The 15,758-nt window shown below is 46.5% G+C and overlaps 1 protein-coding gene across 1 annotated transcript in view; it reads left to right on the plus strand.

Annotated features, from left to right (window-relative positions):
• The window catches only part of LOC133354937 (protein MTSS 2-like), a 77,174-nt gene extending 63,798 nt beyond the window's left edge, over window positions 1-13,376 (plus strand). The window contains 5 exon segments of the mRNA XM_061572139.1: window positions 1,659-1,847; window positions 2,632-2,788; window positions 5,538-5,940; window positions 6,461-6,669; window positions 6,672-13,376. Of these exon segments, the coding sequence (XP_061428123.1) occupies window positions 1,659-1,847; window positions 2,632-2,788; window positions 5,538-5,940; window positions 6,461-6,669; window positions 6,672-6,877 (1,164 nt within the window). The 3' untranslated portion in view covers window positions 6,878-13,376.
• The last annotated feature ends 2,382 nt before the right edge of the window (window positions 13,377-15,758 follow it).

Genomic DNA, 15,758 nt, shown 5'->3' on the forward strand with positions numbered 1-15,758 from the left:
ATGTGGCTGCTGATTGGCTGCTGATTGGCTTGACCGTGGTGAAGAGCACCACTTCATTAGCACTTGGCAGACACCGCTTCCTCTGGCCATCGCCGTCGCGTGGCATTTCCGCACCTTCGATTAGCACGCTTGGCTACGTACGGTGCGAAAGAAGTTCAGCATACATACATTTCGCGTCCACACAATGCGATCTTTCTCGCCGAAAGTCATCAAGCGTGGGGAGAAACTACACTCTACCAGCAGGAGAGCAACTGCACCTTGTGACGCCTCAGTCTGTTCTTGCTAAGCAAGTCTTGCTTCATATAGCCGACAATTGTTTTTAATTAGTGGGGCCGCCTTCGTGTTTTAGATAAACGCTGTGAGCGCCAATAATTTTTACTGTGCTCTATCGAGGAGAAAAACTGTAATAGTGGCTTTGAAACCTATAATACACCATATTCAATCTTCATGTGCAAGCTCAATTCAGAGCTTAAGGCAGCCTTAGGATTGTTATGTTTCATATACATTTTCAAGGCTCTTTCAGCCAGACGAAGGTATCATTTGGATTATTAGCGTTTGTAGTTAAGCCCTAAACTTTTGGTGTTTTCCTCCCTTTTTCTTACAAAAACATCCAAATTTGCTCTGACGAAAATTGCAGCAAATGAAAGCACACGACTTGTTGATGAAATAATTGTTGGCAGCTATGGGTTCTGAGTCTTTGGGCCTGGTTAGAAGACAGTGTTGTAAGGACCTCGGTGAAGCAGTGTCTATGCTGTGGCACATATTCCAATTTTACTCCAAAGAACATTGGTTATTGTTTCTGTCTAAGAGGCTGAGGTGAAATGAGGTGGAGCCGTGCCGTCCGCGTGCAGTGCATGTTACGTCTCTGCATCCTGTCTAAAAGTAATCTTTAAAAGAGAGTTGCTCATTTATTTATTGTGCGTTCCATGAGCCGTAGAGTTACACTCATAATTTACACACGATGGCAGAAACCGTAGCAGGCACTTGGCATGACTGACTTTTACAGTTATGTCATTCTTGCTTTCCCATCTCCCTACTCCATGAACCTGAGCTTGTTCATTTACCTGTGTTGCCCATGTGCCCCTCTGCTCTGTACTTGACACATCTCTTGTCCCGCTGAAATCACGTCTTCTCTTTACTGTTTCACTCGTTTCGCCTGTACTCACCATCCGCCTCCCTTTCATGTTTGTCTCGTCTGCTTTGCAAGTCTGTTGTCCTTTCAGTATAACTATTCAATTGTCTGCCTTTACCATCCATCTACTAGGTATGTAATGATACATCATGTATATATTAATTGTAATTCTTAGAATCAACATATGTGCATTAATTTGACTATAAACAATTGGATTATTTGAAATTTCTAGTCCTTCATGGGATTGGTTCATGAAAATAGAAAATCCTGCATGGACTAGAGATTTTTTTCACACCAAAATGACCATTAAATAATAAGTTTGTGATTTGATTCGTGACCTCGAATCAAAATAATTTGTCGATTCCTGGTGGGGGGTTGAATCATTACAACCCTACCATCTTCCCGTCACGTTTGTCTCCTCCATGTGGCGCGTTCTGAGCGATGTGGCCTAACCACACCTTTATTATTTTGATGGTTGCTTTGTTCTCATCTCGCTCGTGGGTTTGTGTCGCCGTCGTCGCCCCAGGAGTGGAGCAAACAGCCGAGCCCCTACGAGCAGCCGTCGTCCTCTGCCACGCTGCCACGAACGATTGCGGAGACCGAGACGGATTTGCGCTGCGCGGTGATGCCGGCGCCACCCACGGTGCCGCAGCCCGGACGGCAGGGCCCCGACACGCCGCGGCCACAGAGCGTCGCCTTCCTACACGGCGGCAAGGTGCTCTCTCAGCACGGCATACACACTTCGCCGTCTGAACTGTCTCGTGGCAGAAAATGTGCGGTTTGTTTTGCTAACGTGCGTGGTGGTGAAATGGCTTAATAGCATTTACTTTTGGAGTGTGTGGCCATTGAATCAGAATTGGAATATTTATTTTTCTTGGAGGAATCGATGAGCTATAAAGCTCTTGTTTTACAGATGTCCAGTAGGGGCACTGGGTAAAAACGTTACGACACTCAAAAAATACACAAACAGGATAGGAGTGCAAAGTACAAGCAAGGTAAACAAGTCACCCAAACACAAACAAATAAAACCTTAAACCATCTGCCCATCCTACCAGACAAAGCCCACTGAGGTATTAACTTATTCTTCAGAAGTGATCTGGCCACAAATGATAGCTCAGCAAAGTGGCTCATTGTAGAAGTTTATAGCAGCAACATAATCTAAATAATGTTTCCGCAAATGCGCGAATCAAGCTGCAAGTGTTTGAAGAGGGACATCTGTGGAAATCAAAGCACAAGGATACAGCGTACAAAGCCTAGTAGAGAAGTAGGGGACCCTACATGGGGACAAATTCCCTTCTAGTAATTCTTGTAATTCGTGGTAATACCATTTCAACTACAGTTTTTCACAAAACGCACACAAAAATAATATTAAAACAACTAAAGTTTATCTTCTCCGCGAATTACAGCTCAATATCTCAAGCAGCAGCAGCAGGCACAGGCCATGCACGCGTTGCTAACGAGGTGGCGACGCATTCCTCGTGTGGCGGCGGCGATGGCAGGTGGACGTGCTGGTGCCAGGGGAGCTGAGCAAGGCGCTGGTGCAGGGGCTGCAGCTGGAGAGCCAGAAGAGCAGCCGCGACTCGCTGCAGTGCTCCAGCGGCTACAGCACGCAGACCACGACGCCCACCTGCTCCGAAGACACCATCTCCTCTCAAGGTGACGATCGCCTGGCACTCCGAGTGCTGCAGCCTGTGATCTACGTGTGTATGTGTATGCATCTTGATTTGAAGCTTTTGTGACTGCAGGAATCCATACTCTCTCTGCCGTGGCTGATCACTGTTTTAACGCGGTGGGCTCACATGATATTGTTTTTCTGAGACCAATGTACTCTGCAAACCTTTCGGGCTACCATCAAAGATTTGTCCATGAAGCCATCCAGATATATAAACACAGACACAATTTCAACCGAGAAGATGGGTACAAACCGAGCAATCATTGGAAGGACGTTATTAACCAGTTTAGGTCATCACTGGCTGTGATGTCCCCTTCGTGCCTGGCTATGTTAGCAGCTTCTCTCGGCTCTCTGAGTCACATTCACTAACACAGCTTCTCTCTATCTATTCCCCATCCCCTCTCTCTCCCTCTAGCGCTCGCGCAGCTCCGTTCCCTATCTCTGCCCCACCCCCCTCTCTCTCCCCATTACCTCACGCGTAGCCCCCTGTCTTGCTCTGCCCCCCACTCCTCTCTCTCCTGCCGCCGATCCCTCTGTAAATTGCATCTCCGCTCGCTCGTTATGGCAGCCCCTCCCTCCCCCCCTCGGATTAGCTGACGCTTGCTATCCTTATGTTTGCTAGCCTTACATTTACTTATGTAACCCCTTCCTTGTAACAGCTTTCTCACCATTTTTCGCCTGATGACAGACTCTTGTGTTGCGTCCGAAATGTCGTGATCTATTATTTTTCTACCTACGTGACTTTACCGAAAGACCCAAAGAGTATATGTAATGTATGTTATGGGGAGTGGTAGTTTAGCGGTTAGCGCTGCGCTACGAACTTGGCTGCCCGAGTTCGATTTCCACTCACAGCCAACACCAGTGACGAATATCTGAACCGGTCCCGGGCCTCACCGAGGTCAACTCGGCCTAAAATGAGTACCTGGTCCGATGTGTTGTACACTTCGCCACAGGGGAGACCAGGTGGCCAGGCGTGGTGCTCTCCATTTGTATCTACTGACTCCAGTTGTATCTACTGACTCTAGTAGTATCTACTAACTAGTAGTAGTATCTACTGACTCTAGTAGTATCCACTGACTAGTAGTAGTATCTACTGACTAGTAGTAGTATCTACTGACTAGTAGTAGTATCTACTGACTCTAGTAGTATCTACTGACTCTAGTAGTATCTACTGACTAGTAGTAGTATCTACTGACTCTAGTAGTATCTTACGACTCTATAGTAGTAACTTCTGACTCTACAGTGGTATCTACCGACTCTACAGTGGTATCTACCGACGCTACAGTGGTATCTACCGACTATAGTAGTATCTACCGACTCTACAGTAGTATCTACCGACTCTTTAATAGTAACTACTGACTCTACAGTAGCATCTACCGACTCTACAGTATTATCTACTGACTCTACAGGAGTATCTACTAACTCTATAGTCGTAACAGCACAAATTGGGGTGGGGGAGAGAAGAGGAACGTCACACTGTTCAGGATTTACCTCGGTGTTCTGCTTCTGTGTTTATTTTTGCTTTATTAACGCGAAGGAGAAGCTCCCTCACGTCGATCAGCATAATAATAGATTGTTATAAAGTTTTCTTCAATTAGTTTACATTTGACGAGGGGAAAAACAAATAATGCTTTTTCGTCTGGGGGCTTAGCGCGTTGTATGTGTACTTTGTTGTAACGTAAACCCAACAGTTTGTCAGTGAAAAGTATTTCAAGGCATGAATAGACAGACAGACAGAGAGACAGACAGAGAAACAGACAGAGAGACAGACAGAGAGACAGACAGAGAGACAGACAGAGAGACAGACAGAGAGACAGACAGAGAGACAGACAGAGAGACAGACAGAGAGACAGACAGAGAGACAGACAGAGAGACAGACAGAGAGACAGACAGAGAGACAGACAGAGAGACAGACAGAGAGACAGACAGAGAGACAAAGAGACAGACAGAGAGACAGACAGAGAGACAGATAGATAGATAGATAGCCAGACAGACAGATAGATAGCCAGACAGATAGACAGACAGACAGAGAGAAAGACAAAAAAATACGTTTATAGGTAAGATACATCGACAATTACCATTTTGGTCTGCACTGCAGTCTCTGATATCGTGACTAAATTATATCAGTCTGTGTCTCCGTTCAGGCTCGTTAACTTTGTTATGCCATTGCCATTCTTTGGAAGGCAATCATCGTCATTATCACACTTGATGATTTCATACACTCATAGTCATCATTAAATACAAAAAAAACCTGGTGAATATTGTCATCACTAATGTCTTAACGGAATTAACACCGTCTGTAACCTTCCATACTCCAACCTAGACTCGCACAGACATAGCGGGTTGTACGCTTCAGCAGTGAAGATGCAATCCATAAATATCTCTCATCTTGATACATGCCTGACCCATGACCACATCAACTAGAATGCACCCGATATGGAAGCTAAGCAGGCTGGAGTCTGGATAGTGCTTGGTTCGATGTCCACCAACCACCAGAATTATACACATCTGTGAAGGCCTCAGAACATTTGGCTGCTTTGCACCTAAAAGTGTGTTTCTTGCTATAAAAACAGAAAATAAAAACATGGCTTTAGTGACGATACAATCTTAGCAACACCGTGCAAGAAGGTAATGAATGCCCCCCTGACTCGAACGCAGCCCAGTGTTCCGAGGCCCTAAACCTGTAGCGGCCCCGTGGCCAGCTAGCTGGCGTTAACACTGCCGGTGTTGCAGCTTCAGACCAAGACTATTTCTCGGTGAACGGCGATGCAGACGAGGCCGACGCTTGCGGCCAGCAGCACCTTCTGCCCCCGCCGCCACAGCACCTGCACCACCACCAGCAGCAGCACCAGCAGCAGCACCATCAGCAGCAAACGGATGCGGACAAGTGCTGCACGGTTCCACGCGGAAGCGAGCTGGCGCAGTCGTACCGCCGAATGTTGCAGGTGAAGAGGCCCGTTTCGACGGCCGGGCTGCCGTGCGCCAGCGGCACGGGGCCTTCGCCGTCGTCGCCGCCCTCGCCGCACGGCGTGGCCACGATCCGCCGCGTGCCGTCCGCTAAAACGGCGCCGAGGCCCACGGGCGGCCCGCGGCCCATCCGCCCGCCCAGCGTGCCCGTGCGACGCACGGCTCTAAGGTACGAGGCCCTTTGAGGATGGCGAACGTGTGTGGTACCGCGGTGCAAAATACCGATGCTGTGAAATAATAGTTGCTGCAGTGGATCGGGAGCCCCTGAACCCTGTCATTCATTCCCATGCATGGGTATGTTTGCAAATTAATATGCTCTTCACAGTGCTCTGTGAGCTCCAAAACCAATTGCGATTGACAGTCATGATGTTTTTCAGTTTTACGATGGCACCTTGGCTTAACATAGATTCTGTCGTGTAACAACACAGACACTTCACTAACACAACTTGATAACAGAAGCACTTCAATGTCCCAATACATTACCACCGTTATACACAGCTGCCTTAACTACACTCGGATACATCCGTATAATAACTCGGCGCCTCACGCACACTGCGTCACCCTAATTCAATCCAACTTTACGGCCCGCGTCACGTCGTGACAATCTCAATGTTTCCTTTGTCCCTCAATTCCCCTTGGCCCACTCCTGTCTCCTCCGCCTTCGTCTATCCTCCCCATGGCGTGGGCAGGGTGGACGTGAGCTGTCCGGGTGTCCTGGTCATGGCTGACGAGGCGTCGCCCCACCGCATGGCGCCCCCCGAGCTCGTGTCTCCCGAGGAGCGGCTGCATATAGCTGCGACGCGGCGCAGCATGACGGAGCGGCTGGGCGCCGTGGTGGTGGCGGCGCACGCGCACGCCCAGTCGCACTCGCCCTTCTCCCCGTTCGCCAACACCAACGCCACGCCACCGGTGCCGGGGCCGTCTCGGCCACGACGTCAACAGCGGGCAGCGGCGCCGTCACGGTCGCTGTCGGCGCGCACGAGGACGCACGCAAGCAGACCACGCCGCACTACCCGGCGCAGGCACAGGACATGCTGACGGCAATCCGGCGAGGCGTGCGTCTGCGCAAAACCTCAACCAATGACCGCTCGGCTCCGAGGTTTTGAGCGTGGATCACCGCCCTCCACCCCCCCGACCCCGATCCCATTCCGTTCCGTTCTTTAGCTGATTTATTTTCCACCACCGTCCGACCGGCTTCGGATTAAGGGAAAAAATATATACGTTGATGGTGATGGCAACAAATAGCCGTCAGAAACTAGAGCAAGCAACTTGTTGCAACCACTCGATGCGGCGCCTGTCCTCGTGTTTTGTGATTTTCTTGGAGCCGACAGTCGACACATCCCAGTGTGTTTGTCGATGTCTCTACTGACTGTGCTGAGCACCAAAAGATGAATTATAAGCACTTACACGTGCGCGCATGTGTGTACGGGTGGGGTAGAACAACGTTGCTTCATATTTACGTCAGTTTCTTTGCTTGTTCATTTGTTTTGGGGTTTTTTCGCGTTGAGTAATGCTCGCATGTTTTTGTTCATAGCATAGAGGACGTTTGTATAATTAATACTGTAATATCGACTAACTTTAAGTAGTTGCATCATGTATAATGGTTCCTTTCTCTACGTTTGCGCTGGGCGTTTTGGAAGACAACACAAATTTGCTCGTTCACAAGTGCAGAGCGCATTGCGCGTTTAGAATGTGGTCAACGGTCACAGCACGAAAGCCTCTGGCGCTTGCTGCTGCTGCTATTGCTTTGCCATTTCACACTGCCTTAACTTGTATGGTACCTGGCAGAGGTGGGACAAGGTGAGGCACGGTACTGTGCAGCACCGAGCAAGGCGTTGCCAGTCGAAGGGCAGATTTCAAGCGAGTGTAATGATTTTCATTTCCCATTCAAGTACACGTGTTTTTTGTGTCGGAAATTCCAGGCCTCTTAATAGCAGCTTATTTGGGAAAGACGGGAGAGGCTGGGTCTGTATATTCACTGAGGCTTACTGCTGTTCAAAATGTGCCACGTTCAGCTGACTTGTCTGTTCAATCACACTCCAGCCTGGATCTAGGAGAATGGGAGGAGCCCAGAGCCGAGGGGTGGCTGATGCTTTGAAGGATTTGTCCCCCATTTTGGAGATATTTGGAGCACAGTGCACGCTATGCATGTTCACCTACCGTAAACATGCGTGAAAGTCGCACAGTGTGCGCACGGCGGTGGTGCTAATGTGCAGGCTTCGATTGAATTCCGGATTTAATTTCAACCACCGCTTGGTCAAAACGCCCTCTCCCAAACTCCAGGTGGAGCGCTGCCACCTTATTCTGTACTTTTACCGTGGTGGAGATGCTGCAAGGAGCATCGCTCGCGCAGCATTGATGTGACTGTTAATTCATTGCACTCGTTCTCTCTGAGCGAGCCTCCCCAGGTGCTGAGCACAAACCAGTCCAGTGGCAAATATAAGCCTTACACCAATTCAAAAATTCTTGAAGTTGCCGTTGAGTGCATTTTTAGTTAATTAGTGCACAAACGAAACCGACACGGTGTGTGCAAGTTTCACAACGTCTTGTTTGTATACGTGGGGTTATTTTCCAGTTCCTTTATATTTGCTTTTCAACCAAAGCCCCCGGGCTCACGATGTGATTATGCAGCCGTGGTCAATAACAACAATATGATGCTTTTCAGACATCGCTGCAAGCGACAGGCTTTCCCAGTGGCTATGTTCTGAAGCGCTTTCATGAGGTTTTCTTCCTTCGCAACAAAGGTCACTCCCAATCCAGCCTCACTGTTATTGTTCAGTCATGCCCATATCACAGCTGTTTCTCGCCTGGCAATGTTTTTTACAACAAGTTACACAGTTGGTCCACTAAGTAGGTCACATCGTAAGCCTCCCGGTGCTTTTAATTGCACTCACGGTTTTTCCTGCGGCATGTTTACCTAAGGCTTTAACGGTCAAATGCTCGTTCTCTTTAATCAACATCATTTACAAGTAACCTGACATTCTTGCTTCCTAACTGGAAATGACAGCTCCCTTTGGGGGGCGCTGGGGGGGGGGGGGTCATCGAAAACAGCATATACCGTAGTTGCATTCTAGAGGCTTCAGAGCATTACGATTCACGCGAGCTGTAATTGCGGAGTTTGTGTATACGCACGAGCCCAAACAGAATGGGCTGCCAATATAGCACTGAACTAGGCCAATAAAAAGGGGCATTCGCTCTTCTGTGAAAGATCAATTATTCTGGAAAGGCTCACCAAGTCTGTACTCTTCTTCATTTGGGTTCCGAATTGGAATATTTATCCGATCATTTTAATGACCGTGGCTGTGAGGGGGGGATAAGTCTCCAAGGACAATAAAACTCGTTAATACAACTCGACCATCTCCTGGCCACTGTTAAGCCCATTTGGTTTGAGAGGATTACAAATTTGTAACGGTAAAAGAATTGCATCTGAAGGGATATTTTCACGGATGTTTTGAATATAATCATTTGAACTATATGACTGCAAAGGCTTTATTCCAAGCAAGACTAAAATGAACTCCTGGTTCATCGTGTCGGAAATGAAGCGTACCTGAGGCCCCAAAGTCAGCTGATGTGTCTCCTGGAGATCTGAACGTGTATGTTGTCGGTGGTCACGTAGAGAGAAGGCCTTTCAGCCCGCACGGTGCAGTTACCAACAAGTCGAATGTTGCGAGCATTGGTGGGTGATTTTGTCACGGATAGACATTTATGTACTTGAGAAGCTTGTCAGGTTCAGCTTTTGTTTTTATTAAAGATAACTAATTATATATTGACTCTAACTGTGACCAGAAGTCATTTGCAGGTTTTTCTTGTTTACCAATCAAAATACTATAACAGCGTTTATACGTGCATTCCGCAGTTTACGTGTGAACAGTGAGCTCTGACAGTGAGAAAGCGATAGGTTAAGCTAAATGGTGATTCAACCCTCCCACACCCAATGCCACAGATGCCGTTTTGCCAATATCAAGTCATTATTGGTTGCTCAGAATCACATTCAAGCAGCCCTGCAGAAAAAAAAACGACGCCACCGCACGTGGGCGTCTGATGTCACTCCTCCATGAGTGTATCCACGCCCGCGTTCAGTGTAGACCAGTGATTACTTGAAGCCAGGCCTCAACACCGATTCATGAGAAAATCAGCCCAGTATAGCTGCAAGTTTCATAACAATTGTCAAAGACGAAACATCTCCAAAGAAAAACAAATCTAAATGTGCCCCATGAGGTGTATTTTTTCCCTGAAATTCAAAACGAGTGCCTCTGCACAGGAGCCTACTACCATCGTGGGCATGATGAGGTTTACTTTTTAAACCTGAGCGTGGTCCTGCAGGTTTTGAAAATATATTTTTACAATGGAAACCAATCTGTTTACCGTGAAATTACTGCTCCTTGTCATGCACTGTCAAAGTGTCTCCATATTTAAATGAGCATTGAGGCAAACCTGTGTTGGTGGTGGTGAAAACCTTACATTGCTTGCACTTCCACAAAGTGGTATTAATTTTATTGACCCCCAGGCGCATGATGGGCTAACTTGACCGCCCGATTTGTTGTTGAATTTTCAGATTTTCAGATGCGAGCCGGGCATTGCCATGACACCACCTGGCTGGTGAACAATTATTTTGTGTACCCCACTGGCAAATTCATTTGCCGACAACCCAACCCTTGCCTCCTACCATTACACTCAACTGAGATTCAAAAGGGGAGTGGAAATATTATCTTGCTTGATTTCAGAATACTGTAATTATATTCACATGCTTCCCTCTAAAACAAAATAATTTTCTATATTCAAACAGAGATACTTGATGTAATACCCAGCATGTTGAAGAGCAGTTGCTATCATTGACCTCGTAAGTAACGCTGTTAGAAGGCAGTGAACTGTGTTGTGCGATGAAGACTCAGTAGGGCAATGGTTTACACTTATAAAATTTTCAACCGCCTCGGATGTTACATACGTGTACAAATATTTTGGTGCATAGTAGAGTCGAGCTGTTTTTTGGTAGTTTTCAATTGTAATGCTTAGTTCATGTTGTTTATAGGTTTGTTTAAAAAAAAGTCTGAAACAAACTAAAACAAATTAACAATTGAGTTCCAAAGCAAAAAGATTGGCTGGACCAGCATTGAAAGAACATATTTAATTTATAAAGTAATTTCGTTGTTTTATCTTTTTTTATGACAATAGTGGATATTCTAAGATTAAGCATATTTTAGTACGTGTACTTTCATATGATATCGGTATTTGAACGTGTCTCAATCTTTTAATGTTTTAATGTTTTTTACGACATTTTTGTCTTTATTTTCGTTTCTCTCAATTATCCGAGCTTGTCTTTGACTTAACTCTTTTTGACATTTACACAATTTACAAGAACTTAATTATAATAATAATCTCTCGTGCCAAAACTAAAAAAAATGTAATCTGTAAACAACATTCTGCACCCTCCCAGGCTTGGAGACGATGACGATTGAGGTGTAAATGGCACCAAGCGTTCTTTAACAAGTTCTCGCCGACCTGTCATGGAATGCCAGGTGGCCGAGTAGAACAGCCACCTGGAGTCCGCTGTACACGGCACGTCATAGTGCACGCGTCGCTTAACATCTGTGCTGACCACTCTTCCGCAAATAACACTGCTCACTAATGGAGGGTCTCTGGCGTTTTCAGAGAACACCCAAAACACTGGTTGGGAACTCTTGAATTATTTTAAGAGTACTCCCACGGATGCATATACGTAGAAAACCCCCCTTCATAGTTGTAGTGGCCATACCTAAAGCAAGACGTCGCCTTGCGTGCTGTTCATGACATTGTACTTTTTACGCCTCTCCCGAGTCAAGAACTGTTGTGTGAAGAGAGCAGTGAAATCCTTGCGACCCAAGTGCCCCGTGTGCTGGGAGTACCCAAGGCGGATCGATGTAATGCAGGACCCGATGCGTTTGTGAGTGCGTGCGGACGTTGCCAGTTGTCGCATTGCATCTAAGCAGCGGCCTGTGAGGAGCAGATTGTGTCGGGGGTCTTGCAGGCTTCAGTCCTCAAGACCGCCTCTCATACGCCGCTCGCTCTCACGGTTGGACAAGCGCCTGACTTCGTGCATTGTGCCTACATTGTTAGACTGTATTGAATATGGCACAATGTTGAACCATGAATTCTAGATTTGAAGTTTTCGTGACTGCAAGGATTCATATTCTTAGGTTTTTTCGGTAAAGTCACGTAGGTAAAACATTTACTTTTATTAATTTTAATGTTTTACCTACGTGACTTTACCGAAAAAACCTAAGAATATGTTGAACCATGGATTTACATAGCAGCTAAATTGATACTGTTACGTTTGTCATTAATTTACCACATGAGAACCCATTCACAAAAGTCTCTTGAGCAAGGAAAATGTGGAGCATGATTTATGCATTGCCAAAAAAAGCAGTTTACATCAAATTTGGTATTTAAAAAATGGTTAGGGTCTTTTAACAAAAAATGCCTAAATTATTTCCCAGCAATCCATCCTGCCTCTTGGTTTAGCGGGAATTTTGACTTTCTGAATGTCAAGCATTGAGCTTGGTGCAAATGTAGGTTTGGTAAGGAGAATGTAAAGTTGTGCAAGGGTGAACTCGCAAGGTGGCAGGACCAAGGATGTCCCCGTGCATGCTTACAGAGCCCCCTCAGACCAATGTTTGGCCGGGTGTGAGGTGGGAAATTGGTCACAAGTGGTGGAAGAACTGGCTCCATGTGAATCGACCTGTAAGAGATGGGACAGTCTCGTTCCAAGTAGTATATGGCCAGTTGCATAAAACACCTTATTAAAACACTACTTATTGCCTTCATGCCTGTCGGTGCCGGCATCGATCCCATTATTTGCAGTCAGCGTATCCTTCATATATGGCTCCTACAGCGCCAACTGCAGAGAAGCCTGATGTGCAGACGATTTTTAAATCGTATGTGGGTGCAGTGATGACAAAACAACTTTAATACAGTTGGTGCGAAAAAGTTGACGTTTACGTAAGCCCATAATCCTATTGACCTACAACTCTAGATGGATGGATGGGTGGGTATTTGCGGGGAGGAATAAATGCCGAGAAAAAGGACAGGTAACCCGAGACGAGTCAAGTTGGGTTCGCTGTGCGGCCAACCTCCAGAACAGCTGTCAGCATCTCTTTGTTGAGATTGATCGTCACGTGCAGCAGTGGATACATTAAGAAGAAGAAAACACGGAACTGAAGGTGTTTTATGCAAGCGGACTCGTGCGTGTATGGAGTCTTATATGAAGACGGGGCATGACAGCAGGACATTCGGTGAAGCTGGAATAATGTTTTGTTAGCCACTGTTGTCGCCTCACCCGAGACCCCCGACGTGTGTGAAGCACAATGACACAGAGACAACGCAGTCGCTCACGCTATTTTGCTAATCTCAACAGTTGGTGGACGAACGTTGGTGACCTACATCTGATGCCTCTCTTCCCTTACACCCCACCTCCATACTCCACCCCTAGTTCCCACCTTATGTACAGTATATTATAATAGACTAGTAGATCAAAAATTGTTCTTTTTTTAGATGAAAAGTGTTCGCAGTGCTTCTCGCTTAAAACAGCGAAATTATTGAATAAAGTTGCAGTAACGTAAACTAGATTGTCATGCATTCTTTTTTTAATCCCAAATGTCTTCAGTTTTGCGATGGGGCTGCATTGTGGGCACCAGATGCAAGTGGACGATTCTCGTATGTCACCAGGTACTCTTCACTGATTTTCAGAAGAGGGGGGTGGGGGTCAGTTTCGCCAATAAGACGTCGCTGTGAGGGCCTCCGCACATTTGGAACCGAAACCATTGGGGTTTACCAGCACGATGCTGGGGGGAGGTGTTCTCACTGTGCGTGTTGTCGGGGTCCCCACTAGGCCACCAAAGGGCCTCCAGTGGCCCGCGGGCCTTGCCATGAAGAGCTCGGGGCTGCATTGTGGGCTGCACCAGAGGGCAGTGCACGATCTCCGTCTGCTACCACGCGCCTGGTCCCTTGCCTTCAACCCGCACGGGCCAGCGTGGTGAAGTGAGCGAATCATCACCTTGACCCGCACAGCGCGGGGATGGCCTCATCCAGCAGTGGATTGACAGGATGGCTGTACACATGCCAAATAATGGACGAGTGCTGAGATTCTGCAACTTGTTCTTAGCTTATCGCTGTCTCGATCTCGACATTCACTTGATCGCTGACCAGTATTGAATATTGTGATGTGAAATAGTGTTGTTTTATCCAGTCGTTATTACCAGTGTGCTATTGGTGTTGACAAGGTGGTAAATCTCTCAAGTTGATGTTTCATTCTCTGGTTGTTGCGGTGCGTTTGAAAGTTCTTGGTGAGTAGGAAAAGCGGACTTGCCACCGATGATCAGCAGAGGGCGCTGTGTGTTGCGATTCATGATACATACAGGTTAGTTATCAGTGTGGAGTAATAATACTGCGAGCCTTTACCCCAGGAAAGCCTCGCTGAATCTCAAGACTTTCCATCCGAGTGCTGCAGTTGCATGTTTGAACAAACAACAATCTTTTAAAGGTGTTTTTTTGCGGTTGGGAGGAAATCATTGTACCCGGAGACAACCCCATCATGCGGAGGAGGGAATAACACTCAAATGATAAAACAGACTGGTACACGAACGCGTGTACGAGCAGCTGCTGAGCCACCACGAGCATCAAAACGAAGGGTGGCAATCACGGGGAAGGGGGGTGCTGCGAAACGTCGCCACCCGCGTTCGTACCATCTCAGTTCTCCGCGTGCGATGCCGTGGGCGAACAGCAGTGGGCGTTGGTGCCACGGCGTGAGACATTTCTCATTCACAGCATGGATACACATTCGTTTTGTGACGAGCTCATCAAGGCTGTCTTCGCAAAAGGTTTAAACACATTTTAGAATTAACTGGATAAGATTTTTTTTTAAATCTATGATCAGTCACTAACTACTCCAAAAAAGTATTTTTTTCCACAAAGAAAACTTCACTTGATTTAACTTCTATTTAAAGACGTACCCATCAGAAACCGCTCTATTTAAAGATTCCGTTCTTTTTTTATTCGAAAAAATAAAACATAATTAACGTAATATTCTGAGGGGAGCTCCTATCTTTAACCGTTTTATAATTATTCAGATATAACCATAAAATTCGTATTTTTTTTGTTCAAAACCGCTTGAATCCGAAACATCTAAAAAACATTAAAGATAGAACAATGGTTATCGCTTAAATTTTATTTCCAGTTTTACGCTTATCAAACGAAAACACCCATAATCATATTGTGCACGGTGTATGAACGACACGCAAAAATATGTTTATGGAGCACTTAAAAGGCTTTAAAATTAAAAATGTCGGATTATCAGTTGTTTGTGTCCATAAAGCTACCGTATGCACTCAATTTCACCTTGCTACCTTGTCGGAAAGTACCACAGAGGTTTTTGAGAAATGCAGATGAAGGTCTTTCTGTGTATAGATACGTTTGCGATAGCAGTGGTGCACGAGCACAAATAACAGACACGCGTGATGGGGGGGGGGACGTTTCAGGAAATGTCCCTTTTTTTGCCGCGTATTCGACGAATGCATTTGTTGTGATGGTCTCCCCCCCCCCCCCCACGTGGGGCCCCGTCCCGCGTTGGCTACGAGACTCGCGCCTCTCCCCACGTCCACCAGCAAAGGGCGGCATAGGGCGGAAGCGCACGGGGACAGGGGACAGCTCAACACGGGGCCCAATCCCCGTCTGGCAATCTTCACGCGACAATATGGTCATCCTGTTTCACAATACAAAGATGATCACGATATCAGTTTCCCGTAAATTAGCTGTCTGGACATCTGTGAAAAAGCTTCATAGAGCGCATCGGATTCCTCCAGTCTACAGATTCTAATCAGGATTCTGATTCCGTATTTCACAGCGTTGTTGTCTTTTTGTTGCGCTTTGCTGCAGCGTTACTACGAATAGAATGTTTAAAAGTTGTTCCACTGAGTTTCCACTGAACACGCCTTGCAAAGTAAGTCTGGGCTTCCA

Source organism: Lethenteron reissneri, chromosome 49, assembly GCF_015708825.2.
Source record: "Lethenteron reissneri isolate LAM-NWPU_2019-01 chromosome 49, ASM1570882v1, whole genome shotgun sequence".
Taxonomy (NCBI): Eukaryota; Metazoa; Chordata; class Hyperoartia; order Petromyzontiformes; family Petromyzontidae; genus Lethenteron; species Lethenteron reissneri.